General features: G+C 48.1%; 1 protein-coding gene across 2 annotated transcripts in view; it reads left to right on the forward strand.

Annotated features, from left to right (window-relative positions):
• Positions 1-20,201, forward strand: part of EXOC6 (exocyst complex component 6) — a 1,398,320-nt gene that overhangs the window by 396,702 nt on the left and 981,417 nt on the right. For both annotated transcript variants that reach the window (XM_069239815.1, XM_069239814.1), the window contains exon 7: positions 8,753-8,908. In XM_069239815.1, the coding sequence (XP_069095916.1) occupies positions 8,753-8,908 (156 nt within the window). The remainder of the gene's footprint in view (positions 1-8,752; positions 8,909-20,201) is intronic.

Raw genomic sequence — 20,201 nt, forward strand, 5'->3', positions numbered from 1 at the left:
ATGCCAGCACGCTCCAGAACACTCCCAGCAGAGGCCGTTTCCCTCAGATTTTCTACTGCATGTCGTGTGAAAGGAGTCTCCTTGAGCTCTGCTCAAATACCTATTTTTTCTTCACAAAATTAGAAGAACTTCTTTCTTTAGGAATTATTACTACAACCGAGCTGGATATGTCCCATATTTAAAAGAAAAGCCTTTTCAGGCCTTGTGATACCTGTGGCAAGAAAAGACTTCACTCACAAGATCCTCACATGCAATGTATTTATTGTTTATATCCGGATCATAAGGTAAAAGACTATAAAATCTGCCAAACTTTCCCTCAAAAAACTTTAAAGGACAGAGAAGGCAGACTTTTATTGTGGCTTCAGAAACTTAAGACTAGAGAATATCCTTTATCTGAGGAGGACAGTGATAATTCCTCACTGGACACAACTTCAAGTAAGATGCAGAGAATTGAAGAAAAACTTTCTTCAAAGGCAAAAGTCATTAAAAAATCCAAACGTACTGGCAGTGGAGAGGAGGTACAAAGATCAACCTTCAACCTCCAAACAACACCTATCTAAGTCTCTGCCCACTACTCCTTCTCTGAAGGAAACTGTTCTTAACCCCTTTGCTGCCAGGCCTTTTCCCCCTCCTGTGCCAGGCCTTTTTATGCCCATTTGGAATAGTTCTCGCTTAGGCCCTCATAACTTTTTGTCCATATAAGCTACCTACGCCAAATTTGCGTCCTTTTTTTCCAACATCCTAGGGATTCTAGAGGTACCCAGACTTTGTGGGTTCCCCTGAAGGAGGCCAAGAAATTAGCCAAAATACAGTGATAATTTCGTTTTTATTTTTAAAAAAGGGCTGCAGAAGAAGGCTTGTGGTTTTTTCACTGAAAATGGCATCAACAAAGGGTTTGCGGTGCTAAAATCACCAGCTTCCCAGCTGTCGGGAACTGGCAGACTTGAATCAGAAAACCCAATTTTTCAACACAATTTTGGCATTTTACTGGGACATACCCCATTTTTACGATTTGTTTGTGCTTTCAGCCTCCTTCTAGTCAGTGACAGAAATGGGTGTGAAACCAATGCTGGATCCCAGAAACCTGACCATTTCTGAAAGGTAGACACAATTCTGAATTCAGCAATGGGTAATTTGTGTAGATCCTAAAAGGGTTTCCTGCAGAAAATAACAACTGAAATAAAAAAATATTGACATTGAGGTGAAAAAAAACAGCCATTTTTCTCTACGTTTTACTCTGTAAATGTTTCCTGCAATGTCAGATTTTTGAAAGCAATATACTGTTACGTCCGCAGGACTCTTCTGGTTGCAGGGATATATAGGGCTTGTAGGTTCATCAAGAACCCTAGGTACCCAGAGCCAATAAATGAAGTGCACCTTGCAATGGGTTTTCATTGTATACCGGGTATGCAGCAATTAATTTGGTGAAATATAAAGAATGAAAAATAGGTATCAAGAAAACCTTTGTATTTCCAAAATGGGCACGAGATGAGGTGTTGAGGAGCAGTGGTTATTTGCACATCTCTGAATTCTGGGGTGCCCATACTTGAGAATTACAGGGCATTTCTCAAATAGACGTCTTTTTTACACATAGTCTTATATTTGGAAGGAAAAAAAGTAGTGAAAGACAAGGGGCAATAACACTTGTTTTGCTATTCTATGTTCCCCCAAGTCTCCCGATAAAAATGGTACCTCACTTGTGTGGCTAGGCATAGTGCCCGCGACAGGAAATGCACCAAAACACAACGTGGACACATCACATTTTTCTACAGAAAACAGGTGTTTTTTGCAAAATGCCTAACTGTAGATTTTGGCCTCGAGCTCAGCCACCACCTAAGGAAACCTTCCCAAACCTGCACATTTTTGAAAACTAGACACCTAGGGGAATCCAAGATGGGGTGACTTGTGGGGCTCTCACCAGGTTTTCTTACCCAGAATCCTTTGCAAACATCAAAATTTGGCCAAAAAAAACACTTTTTCCTCACATTTCGGTGACAGAAAGTTTTGGAATCTGAGAGGACCCACAAATTTCCTTCCACACAGTGTTCCCCCAAGTCTTACGATAAGAATGGTACCTCACTTGTGTGGGTAGGCCCAGTGCCCGCGAAAGGAAATGCACCAAAACACTATCTGGACACATCAAAATGATCAAATACAAAACTACCTGTTTTTGCGGGGGGCACCTGCGTTTTTGGTCCTGGGCTCAGCAGCCATATAGGGAAACCTACCACACCCAGAATTTCTGAAAACTAGACACCCGAGGGAGTCCAGGGAGGTGTGACTTGCGTGGATACCCCAGTGTTTTCTTACCCAGAATCCTCAGCAAACCTCAAATTTAGCTAAAAAAACATTTTTCTTACATTTCTGTGTGGGATCACCGCACCGGGACAAATTTCCTACCACCCAACGTTCCCATCAGTCTCCCTGTAAAAATGATACCTCACTTGTGTAGGTGGGCCAAGTGCCTGTGACAGGGAAGGGCCAAAAACATGTCAAAATTGAGGGGGAACCAAAGCGGGTCCAAAAGGGCAGTTTGGAAGAAAACATTTTTAGGCTGACAAGTGGGGCAGAATTTCTATCGGTATAGATGAGACAATGCTGGGTGGTAGGAATTTTGTGGATTCCTGCAGATTCCAGTAGGTTCCATCACAAAAATGTGGGGAAAATGTATGATTTCCAGCAAAGTTGGAGGTTTTCAGGGCATTGTGGGTAAGAATGGTGCGGGTGCATGTGAAGCACACCACCCTGGACTCACCCAGCTGTTTAGTTTTCGGATGTGTCTAGGTCTTGTGGATTTTTCTACATGGCAGCGTCCCAAAGTCCAAAAAGTGCAGCCCTCACCATTCCAAGTGGGACGATTTTGAGAGTTAGCCAAGCTCTCATGGCCCAAATGTAAATCCAAAACCCCAAATCATCAAATGTCCACTTGCTTGCCGTGGGATAAGATGTTTTAGTGTGCGGGGGAGAGCTGAAAGACTGTTACCCCCTTCAGTTGGGGTGGAGGCATAACCATGCCCATACTGGTTGGTAGCCACCACCCCACTATTTTTAGTTTTTTTTAATTCCCTGGCATTTAGTAAACTTCCTGCCCCCCAGGGTGTATTTAGTAAACTTTGCCCCATCTGCCCACTGGTGGGCATAACAACTTTGGCCCCATTTATTTGCGGTGGGGGTATGGCAATACCCCCACCCTCTTATTTTGAAAAAAAATCTTCCCTGGTCTCAGGTGGGCTTTCTGGCCCCCTTGGGGGCAGAAGGGCCTTCCAAAAATAAGCCGATTCGCCCCCAAGGGGGGCAGATATGGCCAACACTAATGTGGAGCAACCCTTGCCCAAGGGGCTGCCCCCCAAACAAAACACACACACCAATCCCTGGTACCTAAGAGATTTCTGCCCCCCGGAGGCAGATCGGCCTAATAGAAATAGACCGATCTGCCCCCAAGGGGAATAGAAATGACCTAAAATAAATTTCCCCCCCCCAAGGGGAGCGACCCTTGCCTAAGCGGTCGCTCCCCTTGCGTGAAATTTGCACAAAAAAAAAAATCCCTGTTGCCTAGTGTATTCTGCCCCCCTTGGAGGCAGATCAGCCTAAGAAAAATAGGCAGCTCTGCCCCCAAGGGGGGCAGAAATGGCCTAAAATAAATTCCCCCCCCCCCCCAGGAGAATGACCCTTGCCTAAGAAGTCGCTCCTCTTGCGTGAAATTTTTGCCAGTTTTTTAAAAAAAACTGGTGTCTAGTGGTTTCTGCCCCCCCGGGGGCAGATTTTCCTAATAAAAATAGGCCGATCTGCCCCAAGGGGGGCAGAAATGGCCCAAAGATAATTTTGCCCGCAGGGTAGCGACCCTTGCCTAAGGGGTCGCTCCCCGCGTATAAAAAAAAATAAAACAAAACAAAAACAAAAAAAATCCCTGGTGCCTAGAGGTTTCTGCCCCCTTTGGGGGCATATTGGCCTAATAAAAATATCCCTGGTGTCTGGGGGGGGCAGAAATAGCCCAAAAACAAATTGCCCCCCTGGAGAGCGGCCCTTGCCCAAGGGGCCGCTCTCCTTATGAAGTAAACAAACAAACAAAAATCCCTGGTGTCTAGTGGCATTTCTGCTGCACGATCACTTCGCGATCGGGCAGCAGAAATGCTCAGAGAAGCCTGAAAGGAGAGGAAAGGCCTTTCCTCTCCTTTCAGGCTTCTCCGCCCCCTCCTCGTGCAAAGCATTTCTCCTCCGATCGGCGCTGGAAGCTCAGGGAAAGGCCTCTGATGAGGTCAGAGCGCGAAAGCGCGCTGACGTCATCAGACGCCACGGTGGGGGTTGTGGGGGTGGAAGGGGAAACGATTCCCCTTCCATCCCTGCCCAGGGAAGGGGGGCGCCTGGCCATCGGGGGGGAGCGCCCATAGCAGGACGAGGTGGTCTTGTCCTCGGCACCGCGGAACAGGTCCCGAGCCGAGACCACCTCGTCCTAGGCACAGAACAGGGTAAAGATGCCTCACAATCTGCTCCTTTGACGTTGAGAGTAAAATGATCATATTTATCGTCGACAAAAACAGTGAAGTAAAACCACTGTCAAAGGCATCGTCCACTGTAACAACAACGGCGGTAACTCCTACCTTTACCTCACCAAGTTCTCCTATGATTATGGCATTGTCTCCAAGGTCCTCGATGATGATCGCAATGGTGAAGGCTATCAAACCCGCTCATCGTAAGCCCCATCGAAGACGACCTCCTGTAGTTCCTCATCAGCGTACACAACGTCGACAGCATGAGAACAATTCGCTATAACCTCGTCTGACGTCATCCACGAAGAGCTCCTGGACGAAGAAGACCTCTTCGTCCAACCTTCCATCGACGACCACACCATCAGGTCCACCACCACCTCGATTGAAACACCTTTTAAAAGAATCATTCAGCATGATAAAGAAAGGAGCGATAGAGACCGTTCCAAAATATCAGAGAGGAATAGGATTCTACTTGTGCTTCTTTCTTGTCTAGAAGCCCTCAGGAGAATGACGTCCAATACTTAACCTTCGGAAGTTAAACAGTTTTCTAAAGAAGCAAACTTTTTGTATGGTTATGCTACAGGACATATTACAACTTCTGAACAACAAAGATTACATGGCATCATTAGATATTCAGGATGCGCATTTCAATATACCAGTACACCCGGCTCATCACAGATTCCTAAGTTTCCAAATAGCCATTTGGGCTGAAATCTGCTACCAGAATTTTTACAAAGATGTTGTCCTGGTGGCCTCTCATCTCAGGTAACAGGGGATACAATTATTCCCGTACTTGAACGATTGGCTAATAAAAGCCCCTACTTCAAAACAAACAGCAGAGGCAACAGCCACCTGTCTTTCATTATTCAGCAGACTAGGCCTCACAACAAATTATCAAAAGTCACAGCTGAAACCAACAAGGTTGAATTTCTTGGGAGCCATTCTGGATACAGTGAAGAACAAGGCCTCTGTCCGGATGTACAAGTCCTTAATGGGAATGATTTTGTTGTGCATTCCTTAGTCCCATACTGTCTGTTATGCATGAGACCCCTTCAGCAACAACTCGAGGAGCAGTGGATCCAGACACCGGGCTCATTCGATGTTCCTATTTACATTACCCCAACAATGAAATTGGAGATATTATGGTGGGCACAACCCTTCAACCTAACGACTGGGCTCGGATACTTCCAAACGCTACCAGATTGCATTATAACTACAAATGCATCACTAAAAGGCTGGGGAGCACACCTTCAGGACTTGAGGATAAGTGGAAAATGGTCTGCAGAGGAGAGGAAACTCCATGTCAACCAGCTGGAACACAGGGCTATTGCCCTAGCATTGAAAGCTTTTCTTCCCAACATCACAGGCTCATCGGTCCTCATTCGAACGGACAATACAACCAGTATGTTCTGTCTGAACAAACAGGGAGGAACACTTTCCCAGACGCCCTCTGCTCAAGACATCTGGAACTGGGTGATTCAACATTGTATATTCATAAAAGCGAACATGTACCTGGAGTGCACAGTCTCCTTGCTGATTCATTAAGCAGGACCACCATTCCGTACCATGATTGGGAACTAAATCGTCACAGGATAAAAGAACTATTCCAGCCCTGGGGAAGGCCGAAGCTCGACCTGTTTGCAACGAGGAAGAACAAGAAATGCCTGTACTTTGCATGCTGCCAGCTTCAAGAGGGATCATGGGGGAATGTATTTTCGATGCAATGGTCAGGAGTATATACCTGTGCCTTTCCACTAATTCCATTGATCCCAGGGGTAATAAACAAAATAAAGAGAGAACCCTGCAGACTCCTTCTGATAGCACCCAGGTGGCGCAGACAGTACTGGTTCACTGAACTCCTTCTCCTCTCAGAGCAGCCTCACTCGCAACTCATAGTAACAGCAGAGCAGTTGACAATAAACAAGGGCCAGATTCAGCATGCGGACCCAGCATCACTACACTTATCAGCCTCGATCCTGAATACAATGAGTTCGCATCTCTAGTCATTCCAGCAGGCTGCAGAGAAATACTGGCAAAAGCAAGAGCCGAGGCAACAAACAAAACTTATAAGCTCAATTGGAAGCGCTTCTATCTTTGGTGCAAGTCCTCGAACATCCACACACTCAAAGCACCACCAGAGCAGATTCTTCCGTACTTACTACACCTAGCAAAATCCAACCTATCTCATTCTTCGATAAAGTACACCTGGCTGCGATTGCGCGCTTTAAACACACCAATAATGCTCCATCCTTGAGCTCTTCTCAAATAATTAAACAATTCATCAAGAGACTCTTCAGGACCTTTCCACCAGTTAGGAAACCCCCGCCAGTGTGGTATCTGAACAGAGTCCTGGGCCAGCTAATGACGCCACCATTTGAACCAGTACACAGATGTGTACTAAAGTATCTTACCTGGAAAACAGCAATAGTTTTGACTCTTACTTCCGCAAAAAGGGTGAGCGATATACAGGCTTTCACCATCAAGCAACCTTTCCTACAGTTCATGGCAAACAGTGTTATCCTCAGGACAAACCCTAAGTTCATTCCAAAAGTTCCACCGGATTTCCATTTAAGTGAGCCAGTTGTTCTCAGAACTTTATTCCCAAATCCACAGACACCAGCAGAAAAGTCACTCCACTCACAAGATGTCAAAAGATGTCACAAATTCTATTTGCACAGGACTCATCACATAAGGAGATCAGACCAGCTGTTCATAGCATACAGAGGTATCCGGAAAGGTCTCTCAGTAACAAAGCAAACTATTGCGAGATGGATAGCTGCCACTATTCAATATTGTCATGCACAGGCTGGAAAACATTTACAGGGCAGAGTAACAGCCCATTCTACTAGAGCCAGGGCCACGTCCACAGCTCTTTGCAGGAGTGCCAATTCAACACATCTGCAGGGCAGCAACCTGGTCCAGCAGGCACACATTTGCAAGATATTTTTGCCTGGACGAGAGCCATTAGATGGATACAGCTGTGGGACAGGCAGTTCTACAACATCTTTTCATTAAGGTGAGCCTCCTTCTTCTTGTCCCTCCATCCGGTAATTGTGTTTCTTAATAGATATTGCATCTTCGATTTTACTGTATTGCCTGTTATTCCGATTCAAGCATGTGAATCTGTGAATGATCCAATACTGGAGAAGAAAATTAGTTACTTACCTGTAACTGTAGTTCTCCAGTATTGGTTTCTTTCATAGATTCACATGCGACCCACCCTCCTCCCCTTAGAGGCTCCCCTCTCTCATGCTACAGGTTAAAATCACACTAGTCCTAGAAAATCTGAGGGAAACAGCCTCTGCTGGGAGTGTTCTAGAGGGTGCTGGCGTCTGAATGGTCATAGGCCAAGTGTAGTCCTTTTAAGAAAAAAAAGAAGTAGATGGGCTATTAAAGAGCATGTGCCCTGCCATTATAGCCTTTGATACTAACGTACTGCTTTCTATGGTTACCGTGGGACTCCCACTTCAACAACAGGGAATATTCAAGCATGTTCATCTATGAAAGATACCAATACTGGAGAACTGCAGTTACAGGTAAGTAACTAATTTTCTTAACTAGTATACCACTTTTAAGCATCCTAAATATATTGAAGAAATGTATAATGAATAAGTTTGTTTTAGTTCTGTGTATCTTTCTCAAGTAGTTAATGCTCTTTTTCTGACCTGTTTGTGCTGTACACAACTGCTGTCTCTTGACCTGTCCAACCATGCACTGGCTAGCCAAAATAAACTTTCATGAAAAGTAGCGCATAATATTGAGAAAGTAAGTGAGCAATGTAATTAAAAATATGCATCGTTTAAAAACAGAAAGTTAATATCAATTATTGGAGACGTTAATGCCAAAAACATTTCTACGTTAAGCCATCTTTAACAGTCAAAATGGGAGAGTGACTAGATGGGTGTGACTGGATTTATAAGCTCATAGTGGCTTTTGAAATATGCTTTTATACATTGCCCTGATATTCTACTGTAGGTTCAACTTCAATAGATTTGTTTGGTGTACCTCTAGTTTAGTGTCTGGTAAGACATGCAGTTTAAGTATGTCCATCTATTGAAATATAAGAAATATAGAAATGCACAAGTTGAAATATGTTAATTGTGTAAGATGTCCATATTCACCACTCAAAATTGATAAAATGGTTTTTAATACCTGAATTCTTTAGGGGTGGGGATGTTTAATTTGCTGTTGTTTTGTGTATCTAGTCAATACTGATTGTGATAAGAGCTACAATGACATGTGTCAATGATACTTTTGTAATACAGGCACAACAGCAGAAATCGTTTAATATTGCTCTGCATAAACAAACTAGTACGAGCTACGGAAAGTCTGGCTACATAATAAATGGTAGGATTCCAGACCAGGAAAACAGATTTAAATCGAAGCAAGCGTCTGAAGAAGATGAGGAACCTGAAGAAGAGGTGATTGCTCTTGCTACAGATCTTTCCATTTAAAATTGTTTGTTATATAAAAGATTGTTTTCATCTTTCCAAGATAGTCTTAACATACCTTTCCATTTTATAAGTGAGCAAAGAAAAAAGCTAAATACTTCACAAAACAAAATCTATACTGCTGAACTGGATTCCTCACAATACTTGTGAGGAATCTTAAAATGCATGTTAACGTGGGCCCGACCAAAGAAACTTTGAAAGAATAGGCAAAATGAACAAGCAGTAAAAAAGGTGAAAAAATAAAGCTGTGGTTTATTGTGTATTTGAGCTATCATCCTACTGAAAGTGTGTTATGGTATGGCATACAGAAACAAGTGAATAGGATATGGGCTCCAGGATAACATTGAACTCAAACCAAATGAAAGTGATCTAATATATTCAGTGTTGTCTGTCTCTGGGGTATGAACGATTATCAACACAAACAACACCTGGTCTTAAAAATCTAACTCTCAAGAGCAGCATTCTTTATCAAATTGGTGATATGATCTTTCGACTTCAGAGGTGAGATGGGCATCTCAATGAATGGTTGCTTTCAGTTATCCAAAGGTTTACTGTGTGATTGGTACTTGGACACTTATTCTTCAGTTGGAGAAATGAAAGGTTTGCTTTGTCATTGATAATAAGTCATTTTCATTCATTTGGGATTTTAAATGTAGAAATTTGGCTCCTAAGCCCATTAAACTTTGGAATTGAACCATTGTTGAACAAAATGCTAATGTTGCTAAAGGGGCAGTGGTAAAAACCAGTCCTGCACTGACAAATAAGTTTTCAGTACAGTTGGTGATTAAGATAAATTGATGACATCCATTCCTGGATAAAGAATAGACATCCTTCTTCAGAGTGTGTTCTCTGGCTAAAACACTTAAAGGTAGAGCTGGTTGTTTACTTTGACCATCTGATGTAGTTTACTACTTTGATGCTCAGTGTTGTTAATATATAATATATAGTAGTCCAGCATTCTGCTGCCTTTTGCTGACATATAAAGTATGCCAGTCCCATTGTTGCCTCAAACTAAGAACAGGTATATAATTCCAGCTGTTCCAGATGTTCGGAATAGGTAATTCTATAACAAGGACTGTTATTTCCACAGCAGAATCTTTCAGCATTAATGCAAAATCAATCGCTGTAAGAGTTGCTGTCCAAAGTATTTTTCTTTTAATTTAATGTCTTCATATTCCTAAAGGTACATCCCGCTAGTTTATATTGAAATCCTTCACACCCATTATCGAGACATATAGGGGGTTATTCTAACTTTGGAGGAGGTGTTAATCCGTCCCAAATGTGACGGAAAAGTGACGGATTTACCACCAGCCGTATTACGAGTCCATTATATCCTATGGAACTCGTAATACGGCTGGTGGTATATCCGTCACTTTACCGTCACTTTTGGGACGGATTAACACTCCTCCAAAGTTAGAATAACCCCCATAGTTCCTTCCTTTTAAGAACGTTTAACCACAACCTAGACCAGGATGTTTTCCTTTGTGCTTCCACCATTTTCTTTAGCCATGGTTTGCCCACAACATAGATGTGTGTGGCTTTATTGATGATGGTATGATTGATTTGATTGCCTTTTCCATTGCCTTGCTAGATGAACTATTGGATGCTGTGCTTTTTTAAGTCCTTTATTTATCCAACAAGCAAGGGAGGTTAGTTCGGGAAAGACATAAACCCACTGGTCTCTCTTAATTGTTTATGGCTATCTTACTCTTCAATTGCCTCTTTCTTTACATGGCAATTAAAGCAAGTTTGCAAAGTAGATGCTGCAATAATTCTAGTTGTGCTACATTGTGCCCCAAGTGGCTCTAAATCCCTGAGTCTGAAATTTTACATCTGCTTCTTACTATTAGGATTATAAGTAGTAACCTTACCGTTGGTGATTTTACTCATCAGACAGATTTACTGGTAAACTCTTAGCAGTTCTGCTTTTGAAGAGGGTCATGTTCTTGACTGGCTTGTGGTTCATAATTTAGAAATCGGTATATGTCGACTTCGTAGCTTTGGGCTGGATTAGCAAAATGCCAATACAATTTAAACTGGTTACTACTAACCCAATTACTAATTATGATTTATCACTTCCATTTGGGTTGTGAGATTCTTAACAACAAACCCCGGTGCATATATGCCCATTTGACTTCCGGGATCACTAGCCTGTCTTCATAAAGTTAACCTAATCCACTCTTGGAAAAGGTTATCTCAGCTCTCCAAAAAGTTGCTGATCGGGCAGCTCTTTTTATTCCACACAGAATTAAGGGAGCTAAAGTTTACAGCTAGATATATATAAAATATTAAGAATATATCATAAAAAGTCAGCGTCTGTGACAAAAGGCAGCAATGAATGAATCAAATATAAGTGAAAAAGTTATAACGCAACACAAGTTAAAAATACTTAGCATGAAACATATGAAGAGCTCTAATAAAGCGCCTTTAAAAACCTGAAGCTGTCTTTCCTATGCCACTAAACGTTCCCTAATTGCCACAATGATTTATACATAATTTACAAGCAAAAGTGAGATGATGTATCACAGTTTCTGCAGTACCTTAATTTCTAGGATTAAATCTGTTTATTGTATTTAAAAAAGGCAACAAAAAAAAAACATACAAACACAGCTCATCACGGTACATAAATGCAAATAGCAGCACCATTGCATCCCAAATCTTCACGTGTCAGTCTCTATCGAAATGAGAAGATCACACCCCGCGGAACCACCCAGCCAGTCTTCTCATTGCAGAATCATGTGTCCACCGGTAATGCCCAATAATCCTCCGAAGTCCCAGTCCCAAAGATGAAAACATATAAACATGAACACTTCAGCTATGCTTCCCTCTAAGAAACCATGTCATCTTCCTATTTCTCCTCACCGCGACCCTTTGCATCATCCAAGCTCATCTCCCTCATCCAATCTCCCCCCCAGCCCTCGGACCAAAAATTCAAATCAGCCTGAAGACTCTCAGGTATAACGGGCATGTCAGCTCGGCAAATTCTGCTGAGAGAATCCAAAGGAACGGCTTCCACAACTTGCCCAAGCCTCCAACCTGCTGCTGGGATGCTAGCGTAATTTTCTCCATGGCCAAGATAAACCACAGTTTCTGTAACCATGAGATACGCGTCAGCACTTTGTCTGTACCCCAAAGAGCTAGGATCAATTGCAGCGCTGCACTAAGAGCTAAAACAATCTGCCTTCCCTTTATGGACCGTAAGGGAAAAGTAAGGGAATTAGGCAACCCCAATAAAATATACGATGGGAGTCTCGGGATCTTAACTTGGAACGCTGCATCAGTATCATCTATTATGCTTTCCCAATAACGATGCAGCTTGGGGCAGTGCCAAAGCAAATGCGTAAGCGTACCCGTAGCTCCACACCCCCTCCAGCAAAGATCCGACTTATCACGATTCCATGCATGCACCCGCGCTGGAGTATAATACCAATATGAAGCGACTTTATATGATGTCTCTGTCCCAGCTGCATTATATGCTGTGTGGTGTATTCTATAGAATATGCTGTCCCGTTCCTCATCTGAGAGTGCTCTCTCCAGCTCCCTTTCCCATCGCAACTGCCCTTTTGACTTAGGCGGACGGCCTTCCCCTTGCAAAAGCCGATACAGCTCCGAGATGATTCTCTTATCATCCTTCTTTAGGAACAGTCATTTCTCAAATGGCGTAAGAGGCCTGTCTATCAGAGCTCCGTTCGCTGGCAAGAGAGCCCAGTGTCGAACCTGATAATACATCAATCTATCCGCCTCCACTAGTCCATAGGCCTTTCGCATCTGGTCAAAGGGCAACACCCCTTGTTCGTCCAAAAGACTCCCTACTCTCCTGCAACTCCCTTCATACCAGCGTCTCAAGCCCTTCACACGAAGTCCAGGCTCAAAGTCAGGGTTCGCGCCTAAGGGGGTCATAGGGGACGGAAGGGAAGTTAGCCCTAAACGGCAAGCAACCGCATCCCATACTCGTAACGTTGTACCTGTAATCGGGGAAGAATAAAGGCCACCCGTCCTATGTCGGCTCCTTCCATATATGAGAGCCCGCCACCGCTTGGTCCGTAAAACACCAGTGTTTCTCCGAGAGAGCGTGACTCCAAAGCGTAGCTGTGTAGCCTGAAAATATCTCAGAAGACATGGTATTGCCAAACCCCCGCTGCCCTTGGGACGATATAGAACCTGCCACGGAAGACGTGCCGGACGACCCTCCCATATAAATCTCAAGACCGCCAACTGCAGGGTGGCATCGTCCGAGGAGGTGGGACTAGTGGGAGAGTCTGAAACATATACAGTATTCGCGGCAAGATTGTCATCTTGACTGCAGCCACCCTGCCCAGCCAAGACAGTTTATGGCTCCCCCACAACTCCAGGTCTCGTCGTACATCGCGAACCAACTTCGCGTAGTTCACACTCGCCGTTTTAACGGCAGACGTCGCCAACTCGATCCCGAGATAGGAAAGGCGTGAGGACGACCAAGTGAAGAGATATCGAGCCTTCAGATCCTTCTCATGATCAGCGCTCGTACCTTAATTTCTAGTGTCAATAAATCAGCTGTCCATAATCTCATCACGGTTAGTCCCAGGGCTACTATGACGAAATGACCACTGCTGAATTTTTTTTTCACTTCAGCAGTAATCACTCTGCATGTAATTTATGATCCTAATCCATAACGAGCTTTGCTTGGATGAGCCAATTTCGTTGGTTACTCATGCCAGCAGTTGCTCATTCCAGTCAAGCTTAAAACAGGGTTCTTTAATGCAAACTTGGGAGACTCGCCCTTTTATAGGGCATCACTCAAATCGGTATTCTGATGCTACTAATACCCTGTTTCTGATGTCTTCCTTCTGCTAACGGTATTGGAGAAAATGTTACTGTCCGACATCAGACCCAGACAGTATACAACTGTGTGTTTTCTAGTCCGTTATTAAAGAGAGAGTCCTGCTATGATGTTTTGACTTCATTCTTTATACTTAGTGGAAGTTGCTCAGTTGATAAGATTTAATTGTCTCAATTGTTTTTATCACCCGGGCCTATTGTCAGGGTTTGAATGGATGGTGGGGTGTCAGCTACCGTTAGAGCCTACTATGTTTTCTTCCATGGTAATAGTATATTTAAATTTTGATTGGAGAAAGTGCCTTCCTTCCAGACCCAGGTCACTTTTGGTATACTGGAAGGCCCATGCCCTTTCACCTGATCCTCTTTGCTATGTGTATAATGCCTCTTCACCAGTGTTTATTATATCTGTCTGCATAATTATGCCGAGAGTACCCAACAAACATTTGCACAGCTATTCACCTCAATATAATCCAGACGTTTTCCGACCTGTCTAACCAAGATTCCATGAACAGGAGAGGTCATGCGATTGTGCAAACTATGGGGGTCATTCTGACCCTGGCGGTCAGTGTTAAAGCGGCGGCCAACCCGCCAACAGGCTGGCGGCCTAAAAATAAGAATTCTGACCCTGGCGGGAAAACCGCCAACACAGGCCGCCGCTTTTACACTCCGACCGCCACGGTGGTACAAACAAACAGTGCGTCAGTCACCGCCAACAGGCAGGCGGCAGACAATGTACCGCCCACCCTATCACGACCCACCAATCCGCCACCTTTTCCGGGGCGGGAGCCCCGCCGATAAAAACACGGCGGAAACAGACATCTCCAATGGAAAACGCTCACCTCGACACACTCCACGCGGAATCGGAACAGCATGGAACCCGATACCACATCCTCCCAGCCATTGCCTTCCTGCTCTTCTTCCAGGATCACGAACCTCGCCGCAGATGACAACGGTGAGTACTGCACCTACGACACAGGGGAGGGGGGAGGAGGAAAGGTTACGGGCACACACATACGCCACACACTCACCCCCACCGAAATACCTACACACCTATGCAGATAAAAAAGTCAGAGTGACACCCCCAACCCCCCCCCCCCCCAAAAACAAAGACAAAAGGCAATGAATGTAAAAGTAGAACCATATTATTGCAACAATAAAGTATAGCGACCATAGCAATATATGAAGAATGATTCGACATCTAGAACTCTATCCATACCAGTAGCAAAAGTCCGGCCCAGTCATTCAAAGTCCAAATGTCCGTGGGCCAATGTGCAGCAACACATGGGCAAAGCCCACACACGAGATCGAGTCCATTGGAGAGAACACTGCTGGGGCATCACTAAAATAAAAAGACAGGCACCTCAGGGGGAAGGGAAGGGGGGGCACATGAGCCACATGAGTGAACGACGCCTGATCCACGAAGGGCCTCCATGCCCACTGTGGCATCCTGGGGAGTGCAAAGCCACTGTCTCACAAGTCTCTACAGTGGGTGGATTGCCCACTGTGCCATCCTGGGGAGTGCAAAGCCACAGTCTCACAAGTCTCTACAGTGGGTGGATTGCCCACTGTGCCATCCTGGGGAGTGCAAAGCCACAGTCCATCAGGTGGATTACAGAGACCACTGGTCATGGAGGAGGCATGGTGGGCAGAGTGCGTCGTGAAGGCCTGCCTGACACAGAACCGGGACTGCCAATGGGCCAGCGGTGCTTGAGATGAAGGGCCCAGCGGAGCGGTGCTTGACAGGAAGGGCCCAGCGGAGCGGTGCTTGAGATGAAGGGCCCAGCGGAGCGGTGCTTGAGATGAAGGGCCCAGCGGAGCGGTGCTTGAGATGAAGGGCCCAGCGGAGCGGTGCTTGACAGGAAGGGCCCAGCGGAGCGGTGCTTGAGATGAAGGGCCCAGCGGAGCGGTGCTTGACAGGAAGGGCCCAGCGGAGCGGTGCTTGAGATGAAGGGCCCAGCGGAGCGGTGCTTGACAGGAAGGGCCCAGCGGAGCAGTTCAGAGACGGCGGGGCCCAGCAGAGCGGTGCTTGAGATGAAGGGCCCAGCGGAGCGGTGCTTGAGATGAAGGGCCCAGCGGAGCAGTGCTTGAGATGAAGGGCCCAGCGGAGCGGTGCTTGAGATGAAGGGCCCAGCGGAGCGGTGCTTGACAGGAAGGGCCCAGCGGAGCGGTGCTTGACAGGAAGGGCCCAGCGGAGCGGTGCTTGAGATGAAGGGCCCAGCGGAGCGGTGCTTGACAGGAAGGGCCCAGCGGGGCGGTGCTTGACAGGAAGGGCCCAGCGGAGCGGTGCTTGACAGGAAGGGCCCAGCGGATCAGTTCAGAGACGGCGGGGCCCAGCGGAGCGGTGCTTGACAGGAAGGGACCTGTTCAGCGGTGCTTCTCACGGCGGGGCCCTGTTCAGCGGTGCTTCTCACGGCGGGGCCCTGTTCAGCGGTTCTGGTCACGGCGGGGCCCTGTTCAGCGGTTCTGGTCACGGCGGGGCCCTGTTCAGCGGTGCTTCTCACGGCGGGCCCTGTTCAGCGGTGCTTCTCACGGCGGGGCCCTGTTCAGCGGTGCTTCTCACGGCGGGGCCCTGTTCAGCGGTGCTTCTCACGGCGGGGCCCTGTTCAGCGGTGCTTCTCACGGCGGGGCCCTGTTCAGCGGTGCTTCTCACGGCGGGGCCCTGTTCAGCGGTTCTGGTCACGGCGGGGCCCTGTTCAGCGGTTCTGGTCACGGCGGGGCCCTGTTCAGCGGTGCTTCTCACGGCGGGGCCCTGTTCAGCGGTGCCTGTCTTGTGCTTCCAGTGAACCACACCTGGCCAATACTTGCCGCTCAGTCTGCATCGGACCTTTCCGTTGCGGGGCCCTCCTGTGATGGAGTCCTGGGGCCCTGGCTCTCCTTCGATACCCCCGGAATGGGGCTGGTGGGGCCCTCATGGCCAGGTCGGCTGCTCCCTGACTTTTGCTCCTTGCTGCCCTTGCCCTCCTTGGCAGACTGTCCTTGGCCCTTGGCTCCCTTACCCGATGTGGCAGGTGATGGTGCAAGGCTACCCTCCTTGGGGGCAGGCGTATCAGGCCTGTCGCGCCTGCCCTTCAGTTTTTTGGTCCTCTTCCCGGGGGGGGGGGGGGCTGGCTGTGCCTTTGCTGCTGGACGATGTCCCAGCCCAAGGAAAGGGCGGACTCCAAAAACCAGGCACGACGTTCTTTGGAGTTGCTGGGCTGGTGGTGGCTGAGGTGTTTGTGGAACTCTTACGGGATGGAGGGGGTGGGTCAGGTGAGAAAAAGAGGTCCACCTTAGCGAGGAAAATTTTCTTTGGAGCCATGGGAAGGGTGGCTGGAGTGGGTATGGGAGTGGAGGAAGAGGATGTGGTTGTAGGAGAGTCAATTGTGCTGTCTTTGGGTGCAGGTGCTTGGCCAGGAGGCTGACGTGAGGTGGATGGCTGTTGTTTGGGTGCCTGCCTGCGTTTGTGTGGTTGGGAAGCGGGGGTGACAGACACACTGGGAGAGGACACAGGGGACGTGTACATGGCAGTGGGGGTGGTGACTGCACGTGTGCGGACTGTACTGGAGGGTGTGCTGGTGATGGGTGCAATGGCTGATGGTGGTGTGCTTGCAGGTGTGTGTGGAGACGTCACAGGGAGGGAGGAGGGAGACGAGGAGGTGGGGGACACAGAGGAGGTAGTGGCTGTTGGCATGTCTGCATCTGGATGTTGCTTGGGTGAATGCTTGTGTGTCCTGTGGTGCTTATGTCTGGATGAGCTGCCCTTGGGTGTTGAGGTGTGTGCAGGCTGGTCTGTAGGTGTGGATGGGATAGGCAGAGGAACAGGGGAGTGGGACTGGGTGGAGGGAGTCAGAAGAGGGAGGCTGGAGACAGGGACAATCGCTGCCGTCAGTGTTGAGGCCAGAGCGTTGAACGATCGTTGATGGGCAGCCTGACCCGAATGAAGGCCCTCCAGGTATGCATTGCTTTGATGCACCTCCCTCTCCACACCCTGGATGGCATTCAAAAGGGTAGACTGCCCAACAATGATGGTCCTCAGGAGGTCAATGACCTCCTCACTGAGGGCAGCAGGGTGACTGGGGCAGGGCCTGAGGTGCCTGGGGCGAAGGAGATGGCCGGCTTCCTGGCCTTGTGGGCACGGGCCGAAGGCCGAGGGGCTGCTGGGAGGGCGGAGCTGGTGCGCTGGGTGGCGGCTGTACCTGTAGGATCGGTGGGCACGGATGTTGCCGCCACCGCAAGGGAGCTCCCTTCCGAGGACGTGTCGGTGTCGCTGCCGTCTCCACGGGTCCCCGTGGTGGAGCCCCCCTCGCCCTCCGTCTCACTGGTCATGTCGGAGTCCGTTGCATGGCCCTCCGGGGCCATGTGAGATACAGCTCCCTCTTGCGCCGATGCCACTTCTCCTCCGCCTGATGATGCTAATGCACACATTCACAGTAAAACAAAGAAAATGGGGGGGGTGGAAAACATAAAGACAAGTTGAGTGCATGCATTGGGGATACCGTTGGCGGAGAGGACAGACACAGAAGCCCCCTGCACTACGCTGCACACTTGGGGTACACTACTCATTCACTGGGACATGCCCTACAAGCCTATGGGCGACAACTGCCCACACAGTATACACTGGTCCATGAATCGCGTTACTAGGCACCCTACAGAGGTGGGGGGCGGGGGCACAGGACCATACTTCACGGACGGGCCTATCCTACAGAAATCGCCTTGGCCTAGGGATACCCACAGCCCTCCTCCCCTACCCAGGCACCTCCACTGCGCGCAAAATAGCTGAATGTGCTGGTACTCACCCCCTTGTGTCTGCTGTGATGTCCTCAAGCGCCCATCTAAATCGGGGTAGGCCACCGCCAGGATCCGGGACATCATGGGGGTCAAGGTACGACTGGCACCCCTCCTAGGTTGGGAGGCCATCCCCAGCAGAGCCTCTGCGGTCTTCCTGCTCCCGCTGCGGATGTCCTCCCACCTCTTGCGGCAGTGGGTGCCCCTTCTGGTGTGGACCCCCAGGGCCCGGACGTCCTTGACGATGGCACGCCAAATGTCAATCTTCTGATGGGCGCTGACCTATGTGACATGTACAGGGGGGGAAGAGAAACATCATCACTTTTCTGCATGCTCGATGTGAGTGGCCCCCCCTCCCCAACCTTGCCATGTGGCACATGCTCTCATCTGTCGTGCCATGCATTCGTCATTCGCTGCCCTCCCCTCCATCGTACATCCTCCCCACTCAGCCCAGGCATTGGGCACTATGCATTGCCCCCCGTGTACTCACCTGTTGGTCTGGAGGCCCGTAGAGTAGCGCATACTGGGGGAGGACCCCGTCCACGAGCTTCTCCAACTCCTCGGAACTGAAGGCGGGGGCCCTTTCCCCAGTCGCAGCAGCCATTGTCACTTCCAGACCGAGGTCACAGCAGCACTTGCAGTATAGGTCCTCTCCTGTGGATGCTCAGGTCTCGTGTGATCAAGCCGAGAGAAAATGGCGGTTACGGCCGCAGCGGTGCGTGCCGCGGCGGTGCGTACCGCGACCGCCGGCGCTCACCGCCATTGGCTCCTGAAACGCATAGGGTTCAATGTTGTCCAATGCGGCTTTGCGCCGCGGACTGCAACCACCTACCGCCACGGTGTGCCACGCTTGCGCAATGACCTCACTTTACATTGTCACACTTCACAGGTCAGGCAGCCGCCATTTCAAGGGCCCACATGGCTTCATTCCTCCTGCGTCACACATACCTAGGCCTTGCACCGACAATCATACTAGCCATTCAATCCCGAGAGATTTGTGTACTGTGCATGCTGTGGGCACTTACCTGTGGGTTGCTTGACTCTGTGCTCCATGTTGTCCTCCCTAGGCATCGTCCGCTGGGACTTGCGAGGAGACGGAGGAATCTTCCCGTGTACAGACCGCTGGTGGACCTGTCGACAATGGAAGAAAGACACGTCATACTCACCTACAGACTCAACCGTGCCACTATACAGTAACTGTGTGCCCAGCTGGAGCCAGACCTGATGTCACCCATCCGCCAACCCACAGGGATTCCGCCTCTAGTGCAGGTGCTGTCAGTACTGCATTTTTTGGCAAGTGGATCATTTCAAACTACCGTGGCCATTTCATCTGGGATGTCCCAGCCTATGTTTTCAAAGGTGTTGTCCAGAGTGTTGTCTGCCCTGATGAAATACATACGGAGCTACATCATTTTCCCTGAGGTGGGTGACTTGCCTACAGTGAAGGGTGATTTCTATGCCCTTGGACACATTCCCAATATCATTGGTGCCATTGGTGGTACCCATGTGGCTTTGGTTCCCCCAAAAGACGATGAGCAGGTGTACAGGAACCGTAAAAATTATCATTCGATGAATGTCCAGGTGGTCTGTTTGGCTGACCAGTACATCTCCCATTTAAATGCCAAGTTCCCAGGGTCAGTGCATGACGCGTACATCATGCGAAATAGCAGCATCCCTTATG

This window comes from Pleurodeles waltl, chromosome 6 (genome assembly GCF_031143425.1).
Source record: "Pleurodeles waltl isolate 20211129_DDA chromosome 6, aPleWal1.hap1.20221129, whole genome shotgun sequence".
NCBI classification, from domain to species: Eukaryota; Metazoa; Chordata; class Amphibia; order Caudata; family Salamandridae; genus Pleurodeles; species Pleurodeles waltl.